Source organism: Gallus gallus, chromosome 1 (genome assembly GCF_016699485.2).
Source record: "Gallus gallus isolate bGalGal1 chromosome 1, bGalGal1.mat.broiler.GRCg7b, whole genome shotgun sequence".
NCBI lineage: Eukaryota > Metazoa > Chordata > Aves > Galliformes > Phasianidae > Gallus > Gallus gallus.
Window position 1 is genome coordinate 47,058,600 of NC_052532.1, and position 14,058 is coordinate 47,072,657.

A 14,058-nucleotide genomic window follows, 5' to 3' on the forward strand; every position below is an offset into this window, starting at 1 on the left:
ATGTTAGATGAAACTCCTTTTCTGAGCAACATAAAAACTTAAGGAATAATTCTGTGTATTCATAATGAATGTATTCTGCTACCGAAGACAAAGCAATTCCAGCTTAAACCCACAGATCCACCATTTTATAAACCTCTGATGATACACAAAGTAAACTTTAAATACCTGGAAGTTCTCTCTCTTCAGCACTGTCTTCCAGAGATCCAAAGGAATAGTTAGCTGGACTGATTGCAGGAGTAGAAATAAAACTTGGAGAAGCAATGGATGAGTTGATTTCAAAATAGTCATGGCTGTGATTTGTTCGGTGAAATTCCAGAGAAGATACTATTGATGTGCGCTGCTTGGGCTACAAGAAAAAAAAGAAATCTGGAGTAAAAAAATACAGACTTTATGCATTATTTTTATTAATTTAATGTTAATTTAATTTAATAAATTTACGTAGGGTTGCTCTCTTTTTATAACTTTTATTTGGCCCAAAGGCTGTACCTGTAACAGTAAGTTCATATGAAAGGCTGTGGTGATTTAGAGATAATTACTTTCCAAAATTTGGATTAATGTTTCATAGCATATTTTAATTCTAATCAATTAAATTCAAAATAAAATAAGGTTTTGCAACCTGGCATACAATAACTGCAATCATCGTTTGCTAAGAAAGGGAGCTCCTCACCAGCTGCATTACTGGATACACCTTGCAAAACAATTAGTCTACTTACAGTTGTATAAAGACATTTCCAAAATAATACCTGGCACTCATCACTCAAAAGGAACCCTCTACTATTTACTCATTTTATGAAGGGTTGCCTGACGTATTCAAAGACTGAAATGCCTGAAAGATTAGTAGAAAAATACTAGCTAACAAAACATACAGGAGAATCAAACTTTCTTAATGAAATTTCATGAAATGTATCTTTACTAGTTCATATCAAGCATATACGTTTGAAGCAAACCTCTGAACTGGCTTTACTACATGTTCCAGAACAGTTTCTGAGTACAACAAACTCAGGCTGGAACTATGCCATAAGGTACACCCAAGATTTTAGTAAAAGGTGCTCCATTTTCCTATGGCCTTTTGGCGAAAAGACCATGCTAAAGCTAGTCTGAACTAAAACCCATGAAAGATATTCAGTTGGAGCATCAGGTCAGCAATAAATTATTCACTCCACAGATCTGCTCCCATTGCACTGCACTACTTATTAATATAGATATAACCTTAGTGCTCTAAGTTACAGACTATAAGCCGCAGACCACTGATGATTTGCTAAATAGTCTGTTGCTAATCTGCAGCACTGTTCTGGCTTCACATACAAAATATTCTAACCTCATGATGCTCCTTGCTCTTTTAGGTTCAATGACCTGAAACATTAAATGCCTTCCCCAAAATAGTCCTGCATTCCAAGCTACATGGAATATATGTCTACATATATTTTACCCTGCACGACAGTGAAAAATATCTTGGGAACTGCTGCCCAAGATACCTAGAACTGGAAACAAATAAATAGACAAAAAGAGTAAAGGGAGCTTTAACTCTTCTAGTTTTTAACATGCTAGATTTAATAGGTCAGAATATTTGTAAAGGTCAAGAATTAGCTATTTATTAGTGTCAAGACTAAATTATCGTCCTAGGAGCAGTCTTCCTCAGATCATGATGCTGATCACCATTCCTTACTTAGAACCATCTATTAAAATATAGTATAATACAGTGGAGCAATTTTCAGTGTTGTTTGTAGTACACTTCATTTTTAGGTTATGAGACCTGGAATGCTTATTTTACAAATACAGAACTAGACTATTTTCACTAAAAATTTACACTTCCTATTAGAATATCAGACAAGAAAAAAACAGATTTGTATAATATTGTTGGCTAAAGGTGTGCTGGGCACCAAGCAAATTAACTATGTCCTGTTAAAAGTGATGAAAAATTGCAAAGGGTAAATTTGGGCATTCATCAGGATCTCATCTATCATCTATTGAAGGGATTTACATTCTTTAATAATTAAAAATAGCTTTTTCTTCAAAAAATTGACTCCAAGGGCTAGTAATTTCATGAGAGAGTTCAGTGGACAGGGATAGATTCCAATAACAAACAATCTGGTTAAAAGTCATTGTTTAGGACCTATGCCAAAATAACTCTCAGATCAGTCCAAAAATATTCATATGTATTAATTAAACCTTAACTGCACACTTGCTTGACAACAAATACATCAGTGACCTAATTAATTCTAAAAGCTAAAAGATCCGTGATCATTCAGAAAACTTTTGCTTGCCCTTTCCTGAGCAATGGCATCTGTGGTTTTGCGGAAATTCAGTTTTGGAGTTGAAAAGGTGTCACCTCCATTAACGTGATGTGCAAGAACCTGTTCTTTCTTTAACAAAGACAGTGCTATACAGAGTGGTGGTCCAGCTCAGTTTTCCCAAGCAGCTGCACAAACAACTGCTCAGGTCTTTTTCTAGTCAGCTTTCCAAACACTGCCCCTTTCTCAGCACCAAAATTGTAACATCTGTTGCATTCTATATCTTTCCACTAGCTTATGGCTGATCAGGTGTTTCACTGCACCTTACTGTAGTATTACATGATTAAAACATCTTTAAAATCTCCAACAAGAACACCTGTGTAAGTCTCCAGGGAAAAAAAAAAACTGTTCTGAAGCTTGCTTTACAGCTCAGTTTAGTATTCAAATGCTCATAACTCATATCCATCAATAAATAGCCACAATTTTCTCTGGAGACATGGGTTAGTGATATAAAATAAGTCTACAGCAATTTTCAAAGATAATTATGGAAACTAGAAATATGTTTCCTATTTCTTCAAGTTAACATGCAACCATCTGCTGACCTGGGTGATATAAAATACTTCCTATATTATTTCGGGCTGTACTGTCTGTATTTTTGTCGGTATTGTCCTAATACAGACATAGAAACCACTAGATAAGTCTAAAAAGCATATCAAGTCACCCCGACAAAGACATTGTCAATACAAAAGCAAAAATATATCAATAAAAATACTGGAAAACACTGCAACAAAAGAATTTAACTTTGAAATCAGGTCCAATGAGAATATTTTCATGTTCAGTCAGTAGTGAACATAATCAATGGGAGATACCACTTTGAACACTGCAAAACACGAAAGGCATCAAAATATACATACTGATTTACCCTTCTACTAATTGTAAAAGTAGGAAGCTGCATGCAAATTCTGTGAAGTTACCATTGTGAAGATGCAAAGGATCATTCAACTATTTCTCAAAACATTTAGGAAAAGGACATTTCTCAAACTTTAAAGTACTCTACAATACAAGCTCGCAACTCCACCTTCTCTTATCAAGAATTTGCATACAGAGCTCCATCACGGTCTTCACATAATTATTTCTCATAATACCCCTCTGCACTATGGTAGAATTAGTAGACCCATTTTACAGATGCTGAAACAGGGTACAGAACTCTCCCAAATGACAGATGTGCAACTCATTAAATCACTGTGAACCAAAAAGCCTGAGGAAATTCTGCACTGTTCCTGCTAAATTTCATCTGCCCTACATAATGTAAAAATTGGTTTCAATTGGTTTATACCATGCAGAGAATGTATGATAGAACAGAAAACTGAATCCACATTCTCAAATTCTAGCTAGCATGGAAAAACTTTACTAAACAAAGTAAGAGGCTAAAGCCCTTTCCAACAGGCTCATGTCATATACATAGCACTATGTTAGTATGGCCATGTAGTCACATGAATCTCTAACTTTGGTACCTGCCCAGATGGCTCCATTTATCTCATTCTTTGATCAACACAGTAACCCCTCAGAAATCTTCCTTTCTCCACCTTCCTTCTTTAATTCAGATACTATTTTCTTTCCACACTCTCATTTCCTCCTTATATCTAATCTTAGCCTCCTCTCTTTTATTTTAAAACTATCCCCCTTTGTCCTATCACTATCAGGCTGTGTAAAAAGTCAGTCTCCCTCTTGATTGTAAGCTCCTTTTAAGTACTGTCAATCTTTTCATCCACCAGAAGTCCTTTTCCACACAGCTGCTCTCAATGAATTTTTCTCCCAGCCTGTGCACATATCTGGGATTGCTCTGACCAAAGGGCAATACCTTGCACTTGGCCTTGCTGAACCCTCTTAGGTTCACATGGACCCATTTATCAAGCTTTCCCTTTTGGATGACATCCCTCCTTTTGGATGTCAGCCCTTTTGGTTGTCAGCCCTTTTGGATGACATCCCTTCCTTATGTTGTATCAACTGCACCATTCAGCTTGGTGTCATCAGCAAACTTGCTGAGAGTGCACTCAATCCCACAGTCTAGATGTCTTATAAAGATGTTAAGGAGTACAAGTCCCAAGATGGACTGCTGTGAGAAACCACTTGTTAGGAGCTTTCACCCAGACATACAGCCATTGACCACAAGCCTCTGACCATGAACATATAAACAGTTCTTTATCCATTGAACAGTCCACACTTCAAATCCATATCTTTCCAATCTCTGCTTCTATGTCTGTAAAGGTTTCACATATACTTAATTAAATCTCATAATATTAATTTTTTCTTGTTAAAAGCCCATGAAAAGATTGGCTTCTTCACTTTTTTCTGCCTTCAGTACTTCAGTTCTGATCTGCAGAAATCGGCAGGACTGATTCATTCACTGACGGATGCTGCCAAAAGTTACTTGGTTTAGAGGATCTGAAATAAGATGATCAAGTACCTTGAAAGTGTAAAATCTGGAAATTACAATGGATCTGGATTTGATTAATTTATGTAACCTAGAAGTGAAAGACTGCACTGAACTAGGCTCCAGAATCAATTATTCTGTCAAGCCTCAAAATACCATGTTAAGTAAGCTGAAGATGCACTGCCTTTTAAACAAGGTAATCTAGTCTTCTATTACTTAATTTCATAAAATTTCATCTTAATTCCAACTACAATTGAAATGAAATATAGGCAGTTTCAACACTTATCTTGACATTGTTGCTTTTATTTCTCCAAATTTTAATTTAGTCTAGCAGCAGAATGCAGAAATTATATAGTGACTGGCAACAAATACATCCCAAGCAGCCACAACAGGGAGCTTATAAAACCATGAGAATAATAATAAAAAAAAAGTTGTTTCACTGCTGTTGTTGTGCTTTTTTTGATTCTTATTGTTGTAAATTCTCTACCAATAGCACAAGGCAGTTTGAAACTAAGTTAATTTTTAATAGCATTATGAAAGTGCTAGAAAACTGTTAGATTGATTTTCAGATTCAGGAATAATACCTTTTCCATCCAGCATGAGCAATAAGTGCATACTTCACAATGATCTCACGGTCAGCATACCTTGATCATCTCATTGTCAGTGACACGCTCAAGGATGGCACAAGCATGCAGCTCTTTTCTCTAGCCTGTGGTTAGAAAGTCATTTGATATGATTTGATAACATAGAAGTACAGTGCCTTCTATTCCTGTGTTTCTGATCTGCCCTGGGCATGCTATATTAGCTCCTCCTTTAGATGTTTTCCACTGGAGCTTATTAGTGAAGGCAAGCAGTTGCTGTCCCCTTCCACCTTCCACCTCTGGTCTTATCTCAGATGACCAATGAGACTAGGAATGAATAAGGGGAAGAATGGTTCTTTTCCCAGTTCCCATTTACCTTGGTTTCTACATTTAATTTAATTGCAAACACATTGCAGCCATGCATTGTGAGATGCATCCGTTCTAACAATAAAAACCACAACACCCTTGCAGTGATTTCCTTCTTTGACAGATGTGACAAAACTTTGAAGATACTCCATTATTCCTATTCTGGGAGAACATTTCTTGAAATGAGCTCCAAATTGTGAAAAATAAATGTGATAAATAATAGGAATGTCTTATTCCTCAGCTATAAAAACTTTCTAGCTTTCAAAGATAAGAAAATATGTTATTTTCACTTAAACAGTTGGAAAATGGATGCTGTATTCTTTTCTTAAAGAACAAAACAAAACAAAAAACCCAGTTTTCAGCTGTTAGCAATATCCCATTTTGACCTAGAGGCTATGAAAATTGCTTATGTCACTACATTTGCATATTAGAGTTTTCAGAGGGTCAAGGTGATGGCGGCTTTTTAGGTTGCATGCTACAGAAAGCATGCATGTGTGAAAATGCGGTCTATTTTCTGATGATGATAGAAGATTATTCAGTAACTAAGGTGCTCAAAACTACCCAGTGCTATAACAAAACAAAGGAAAATGCTATGAATCTGGTTGGTACCTATCACAGAGCTATGAATAAGGCTTTAAGCTTTGAGGTTTTGAATGCATTACCTTCTCCAAACATTTTATTTACTAGAGAAGGGCAATTGGTAGAGATTAGTTTGCACATGACTATGAGAACAAACTTTCAGAGCACATTCTTCAAAGTAAAACTGCCTACTGGGAGTGGATCTTCACCCACTGAAATTTCAAACTCGGCCCAAGAGAGAGAATTATACACAACCATAGCTGTACAAATACTATGTTTAGAATTTAACAGTATAGATTACTTGCTTTCAAGAGTTTGGAGACCTTCTCTGACACTACTTAATTCACTAACTTCAAAGTACGTATCTACCATTCAGTATTCAAACTATCTTTATACTCAGTGTTTCACCAACTTGGAACATTACAAATTCAGATATGAAAAATGTCCAGTTATTCTGTATCATTTCTATTTACACTGAATCAGGAAACTGAACCAAGATAATTCTTCCAGGTACAGAGCCAGCTTCAACCAAGATAATGGATGCATGTTGAAGGGATATGTTAAAAGAATAATATTCCTTACAATAAAGAGTATTCTTGTGCCTTAATTTAGTCTTGTGCTTTAGTACATTGTTGAACAGTGATTTAATGTACTCACATACACTACTTGCTATTTTCATTAGTACTCTGTATTGGGTAGTTATGTTTATGTTTTCATATAAGCTCAGCTCTAATTAAAATAATCTAAATAGAATTGTGTTTTATAGTCACATGTCGAAGGAGGTATTTTGCAATGCATCTCTTTAATAAGATTTTGGTTAAAGTTGTTACTAAGTAGTCACAAATTATCCATTATGCTCTAAGGAAATTTTTTGAAAATATCCTCTTATGGAGCTATACATCTTCTACCCACGAATTCTATAGTGAAATAGAAAAGAAAGGAAAATTCATCCTGTGAGGTAATTCCAACCATGTTTTTGTTTTTGTTTTTTGTTTTTTAAACTTGGTACTCAGTATCATGAGATAAAATAAGTTCATCATGTCTGTCCTATCTTCAGTCATGAATACATGAATTACTAACCACATCTTAATGGCACTGACAGTATCTCTCTTCCTTCTTTGTTTTCTACACATTTTTAAGACTGCTTGGGAGCATTATTTATCTATTTGTTTCTTTGTCCACTCATTTCAACACCATTAGAATGAGAAGATATCAAATTGTTTGCAGTAGATTCGCATAGATATTTCAAAGGTCTATAAACAAAAGTAAACAGAGAGAATTTTTTAAAATATCTGCATATCTAGAGTTAACCTTATTGACTGATATCAACTACCTTAAAGTGCTTTCAGACCTACTGGATCTACACAGCCTTGAAAACTCTACATAATGCAGGAAAAAAATCCAGACTTGCAATCTATGGAACACAGAATACATTCTGATTTTAATGGGTTTGGGAATATTCAGTACTTTTCAAAAATAGTCTGAATTTCATGATATCATGTACACAGGAGTGGTTTTAGTTTGGAGGTATGGAGTTATAACCTACAAAACCCTAACTCTCAGACAACTAATGTAAAGATAGCACATCAAACCACCAGGAAAAATAAAAGAAAAAGAATTTGTATCAATCACTGCAGATCTTAGCAAGAGTGAGATGATGAAATTCCTTTGTCTTTCCACCAGAAGCCCTCTTTACATTTCTGAAACAACACCCTCAGGAAGTTCACATGAAATGGGGAAAATAATAATTTACAATAGATAAAATCCAGGTACGTAAATTCCGTACAGTCCACATTTAGGCATAAAAAGCTGTACACACATTTAGTCATTTGAAGAAAACCTTAGAAATTCAGGAGTATATGCAGGTGCTAGATCAAATTTAAAAAATGAAGAATTTAAAAGGTGAGAAGTTTTATGACAAGTGGCCACCGACTCAGGGATGAACAGCACTGGCATAAGAGACAGACTCTTAGGAAAAAAAGCTGTGTTTGGTCTGTGAATTTCTGGAAGAGGAGAGAGGGGAGGCCACTGTGCTAAATGCATATACATGTGAACATATTCACAATCCATCATGTGCGGAAACTTTTACGTACACTGCCACCATATGATCTGGCACATCCTCTTTCATGCCTGGCCAAAGAAAGCAGGGGAAAAACATGGCCCATACCACTGCCTCCAAGCTCCAGCTTGCCAGGTTTATATTTTTCTGCTCTCTGTCACCTATCTGCCCTCACTAGACTGCTGGGAGGCAGAAATCCTCGGTCCTTTCTGCAGCTGCTTACACATACCACAGAGAGTAGTTAACATGGTGTTCTTTCTCATGGGGGGTAATATTATCTGTACAACCCTCTATGAAAAAAAAACAACTGTGAGTCTCTAAATGAAAATAAGAATAAAAGTTGAAGGACAAACCTCCTCTGGCAGTTTCATACAAGCTACCAAAGCCTGCCCAGTGCAAAGCTAGCTGTTGCTAGTATCCCAGTCTGCCTTTCATTGGCCAAGTCATTATCACTTTCCTGTGCTGAGTGCATGAGAAAAATGAGTGAGGAGAAAGGACTGACAGCTGTTTTGTAAATGCATATTATCCTTGTTTTGCACCTATTTAAAATCTGTTTATTTTGCTAGAAATGTGTAAGGATTCTGGCAGACAACAGATAACTAGTGATTGTGTATATTGTATATCATGGTTCATTAGCTTCACATGAGTGGTGAGAGGTCAGTCAAGAGTAGAAACCCATTACATTAACCTGCAAAGAGCCTCCCATGTAAAACAATGCAAAAGGCATTGTTTTGCAAGGAATAAAGGAATGAAATACTCTAGCTGAATTTACATTAATGGTTTGCAAACATCACATTGCAAATATCTACCACTTCTTTGTCTAAATTCTTGAGGTTGATGTATTTGGGTATGAGATTAGGTGAAAGAAAAGGGGAGGGGAGGGGAGAGGAGAGGAGGAGAAGGGAGGGAAAGGGAGTGGAGGGAGAACACTCAGAACACTGAAGAAATGACCAGAAAACACACACAGAGAAATATGAAACATACTGGCATTTGAACACTGTAGTGCATTCAACTTCTATGCATATAAACATACAGATTTACAGCTTACACTAAGCACCAGCCTACACGTGTCTTTCAACTGTTGTTTTCTGCACAGGTAATAGGCCCACAAGATAGAGAGATTAGCGAGTGTGGTAAAGTTCTGAGCATAGACACTGCACAGCTAGTTTTTGTTCTGCAGAGTGATGACAATACTGGGAGTCAGTAAATGGTAGGATTTAAATTTGGACATAGCTCCCCAGAATCTGCTGAATCCATTCAGAGTTAACTAACAGGAGAACATCACCATTCAGTGTTCTGGGTCCATCTGTTGGTAATATCATGATGGAAACAGCTTTTTAATTACTATTTTCAATAAGCTATCACACAACATCTTGTTCCAATACTATTCCAATACCTTTCTGTTTGCTTGCCACCTACTATAAAAAACAGCTTAGAGGAAAGGAGGGATTTTAGTACTGTACTGATGTAGGGTGGGAGGGACAGGGAGACTATGGGAACAAACAAAATTAGAAATAACTATAAAAGGAGAAAAGAAGATGAAGCTGTTATTTTAGACCCACTGCAATCTAGATTTAAACCAGGATGTGGAACCCAAACTACTTCAGTGCCACAGAGGAACAGTCTGCACCAATCAGTGGTTAGAAGTATTGTGCATTGACATTGTCAGCCACAGGAAGCTAATGACTCCTCAGAGAGGAATGGCAGGTACACATAGCAATTACTTTTTATTTTCTGGACTTTTTGCTCCAATGAGCACTGAAAAGAAGTTTCACCTCCACCACTGTAACATGTATACTTGTGCAGTACCAAAGCAATCAATTCTACATAATTTTTATCAAAATACCACATATCCATCAGCTTGCTTCTCACATAAATTGCAGCAATATACCCATCAGGCAAAGCCTGGATCCACTAGTATAAAAATGGCCCAGCAGCAAACATCAGATCAGCAATGAAGATGCTTTTGAACACAGAAATGAGTAGGAGGAGTAGAAGTTAATTTTTTTTTAAAGATTCACACCAATAAGGTTTCACAACTTGGTGGCTAGTTGTCAGAGCTCAATTTGGCAGATCTTTTTATTTAGGGTAACTAATTAGGGTACCCTGAGATCTATTCTGACTGACCTATGCTGTTATATGAGCTTGTGATTCTAAAATAAACTCTTCCATGCAGGTTACTACCATACTACTGAATCCAGTTCTAAGTTCTACTAATTTCAAAGACAGCTCATAGATGAGGCCCAAGATTTGCTCGAGAAATGTTAAAACTTCCAAATTAAGACAAATGGACAGCTTCTCTTTTACCTTAGCACAAAACAAAATGCTATCACGGTGCAGTAGGGAGAATTTTGTTATAGTATGATCACACTAGGGACCACACACTACAAAAATGTCACCACTCTTCTGCTCCAAATGCCCCTTTGACCTGCTTTTCTTAAAATGCTGTACTCCTTAAAGAGCTACAAGGTGGCATATCAGTGTGCTAAAGGACATTGTTTACCAATACATCAAAATGTTTATAGTTATGACGCATGAAAGTTGAGAAATAATACAACATAAGAAGGCAGGTAAACTCAAGAATGTATAAAATATATGGGATCATGTAAATAGAGAAGAAAACCTGAAAAGGTAATGTGGCGATAATACTGAGAAAACAGAACATAACCTTGGAAGAAAACCAACAGTACATAAAAATAGAGAATATTACATAAAGATTTAATTGGCTAATGCTATAAGAATAATTTACTAATAGACATTTACACTGCTGAGCTCATTCATAAAATATTTCAATTCTCCTGTTATCAAAACAGCATCCTAAGTACAGAAATATTTTGTATTCTGCTTATCTATCTTTGATCTATGAATATGCATTTAGTGACAACATCTTCCTAGAATATGTGCATCATATCCTGCTTTTATAATGAAAAATACAACTAAGAGGATGCTTATGATGATCACCTACCTGAGGACGTATAACTTTTACTATGTTTTTAAGAGCAGTGTCTGGTGATGGAGGAGAGCAGTCTGGTGTTGGGCCTGTAGAGCTGTTTCTATGGCTACCAGATCCTGGTGCAGTAATTGCTACCTGAGGTGCATTATCTGTGAACAAAAATAGAATGTATGTGAACTTACCAATACTTTATACATTTTAAAATAAAAAATTACTTTTAAAACAAAGTGTTACTCAAAACACTATTTCAACTTCCAAAAACTACTGAAGTATAAATGTGTTTGGTAAGGAATGTACTGTATATCTCTTTTTATTTTTTCAGTACATAAATTTGTTCCATGTTAAGCCAGGATACAGCATACAAAACCCTCCATAAATATTTTACATTCGTTACTCTGAATTACTAATTGTGAATCCAAGTGCTATCAAGTATCCTTGAAAACAGACTTTTTGATGCAATTCATATCTCATCCTGGTAATTCCAACATGTAAGACACAATTCAACAAATTATAGAAACACATACTTGACTTGGAGCATGCCAACAGCCATCAGTCACAACTTTCCTGATCACCATGAGGAACACAACCGATTAGAGAGGATTAGTTATACAGAAACATGCTCAGCTTCTCAGATGAAATCCACCTCCTTCTGAGAGCTGCATACTACAGTCTGACTTCCTAGCAGGATCTCATCCAGATAACCTACACCTGGCTTGGAAATATCTACATACATGCAGATACATGCAGAGCAGATGTTCAGAAATATTTTGTGATGCTGTTATCACTTTGCAGCACAGTGAAGGGCCATTAAAGCGACTGAGAATGTCATTCTTACATACAGTTAGAACGATGTAAAGTTAGTGAAAAACATTTCAGAGCACAGACATAACTTCCCAGCTGTGATGGTAACCAAGCACCAGAATGACTTAGCAGGAGGTGAAAAGCTTCACGTTATTTCATGCTTTTAGAACTGTATAATTGAAGTTACGGCTTAGTTCATGTTCTGGAATTTTTCCACTGAGAGTGCATGGTCATGGTGGTATTTATGAGCTTGCGAGTTTACTGAGTACTTTTCTTTCTGGTTCACAAAGACATGTAATCTCAATATGCTACCACATCTGCAGTTCTACATTACATCGATTACATTCAAATCTCATATCTGAGATTTCACAATGAAAGCCTATTTATTTGCAGTTCAGATGATTGTCAACCCATCCTTTCACTTTGTGGGCAAATCCACAACAAAAATAGACAAAATTGTAACAAACAGAAGTAGATCCAGTGCCATGAACTAGAGAATTTTTTATAAGGATTTGATGAGAAGACACCCCAACAAGGCCTTTCTCATAGTGAGGATGAATGTTAAATAGGAGTACTAGGAGACACCAAACAACAGATGATGGTACTGCCAAGACACACAGTGATACAAGCGTCATCTAAGAAGCCAAGAAATAACTTCTAGAGGAATAAATATTCTATGTGAGTCTGGCTAAGTATACTTACTGTAGTTAGTTATTTATTACTGTTGTGAAAAACAAACAGAAAGATTGATTCTGACAAACCATAGATTAATTCTGAACCTATAGAGAATAAAACCTTCCTGGTATTTTAGCTGCCCGTGGGTTTCAGTCACTGCTCTTCCACTGTGAAGCCCATATGCCTATGCTTAAGCACAGCTGACCTTTAGCAATTTAGCACCTGAAAGCCTTTACAGTGAAATCAGGCAGTCTTGCAGCTGGGGGAAGTGTTTTGAGGATGTTTCTTTCAAAGGCCAGATAGTTACAAGAACAGATTGATATTGATGGTGACGAATAGTTTTTTTGCGCACCTTTTCAATCTGTTTTAAGCCCTTGACAATAGTCGCTTCAGCTTTTGTTTACTTGCTCTTTAAATATGCAGCAGAGGTAACAGAGGTCTTGTATGAACAAGATTTTGATTTTGTCCACAGGGATCTGAAGCTGCTTCTTGATCCTGTTCAATGACATGTCACTAAAGGCTGGTCCTACTGCAGTCCTACCTCAGAAGCACGGAACTGACTGGAAGTGAAATTGTTGGAATGAAGATTTATTGGAAGATGTTCATGCAGGGAGACAGGGCTGCTATATGTCTCTCTAGATAAAGCTGAGAAAGAAGTATTTCAGCTACGGTGTATGCATAAATATACATAATATTCCACACTCACAGAAAAGAGTAGTTACAGTCTTTCCTTCCTAGGGAAATAAAGTGGTAGTATAAAAAAGGACCAGGCTTTTAGAATCTTAAAAAAAGAAAGAAAAAAAAAGGCTTAACAAAAAAAGCACAATCTTTTTCTTTAAAGTAAATATCCCCCCCCCCAAAAAAAAATTCAACTGCTCAATATTTCATGCCTTCAGTCCTCCCTCAAGGGAATAAAGCATTTGACATGTAATGGCTTCTTGTAAACAATTTCTTTATTGTGGACAGCTGTTTATTTTCACAGTAGGATCTTCCCATTAGGCAACCGATAATGATTTACTACCTACGCCTGTTTCATCAGGCAGAGAACATCACCATCAAATTAGCTACTGCAGTCAATTTAGGGAATTTTTCCTGTTACACATACAGTACTCACCACTTCATTAAGAATAAACTGAAATATATTATCTTTTGTAATTAAACAACATAATAGTGTTTTCATATATTTTTTTCTTTTATTACTGGTGAGAAAACTAATTTTTTTTTTCCTTTAGGTAACCATAATTGTATCAGTGGAAATTTCAGTGCATCCTTTCATCACATAAAGAATTTACCTACCACATTTACCAAAGGAAGATTAGCTACTGTACTGAGATTCTGACAGGTGCTATAGACTGGGCCAAAATGCTGATGGAGCTGTC

At 36.3% G+C, this 14,058-nt stretch overlaps 1 protein-coding gene across 10 annotated transcripts in view; it reads right to left on the minus strand.

Moving 5' to 3' along the window:
- Window positions 1-14,058, minus strand: part of ANKS1B (ankyrin repeat and sterile alpha motif domain containing 1B) — a 412,583-nt gene that overhangs the window by 257,041 nt on the left and 141,484 nt on the right. For 9 of the 10 annotated variants that reach the window (XM_040696043.2, XM_025148302.3, XM_015284725.4 and 6 more), the window contains exons 11-12: window positions 11,216-11,352; window positions 166-346 (exon numbers count right to left, since the gene is read on the minus strand). In XM_040696043.2, coding sequence (XP_040551977.1) covers window positions 166-346; window positions 11,216-11,352 — 318 coding nt within the window. The remainder of the gene's footprint in view (window positions 1-165; window positions 347-11,215; window positions 11,353-14,058) is intronic. The other variant, NM_001252062.3, reaches the window with a different exon arrangement.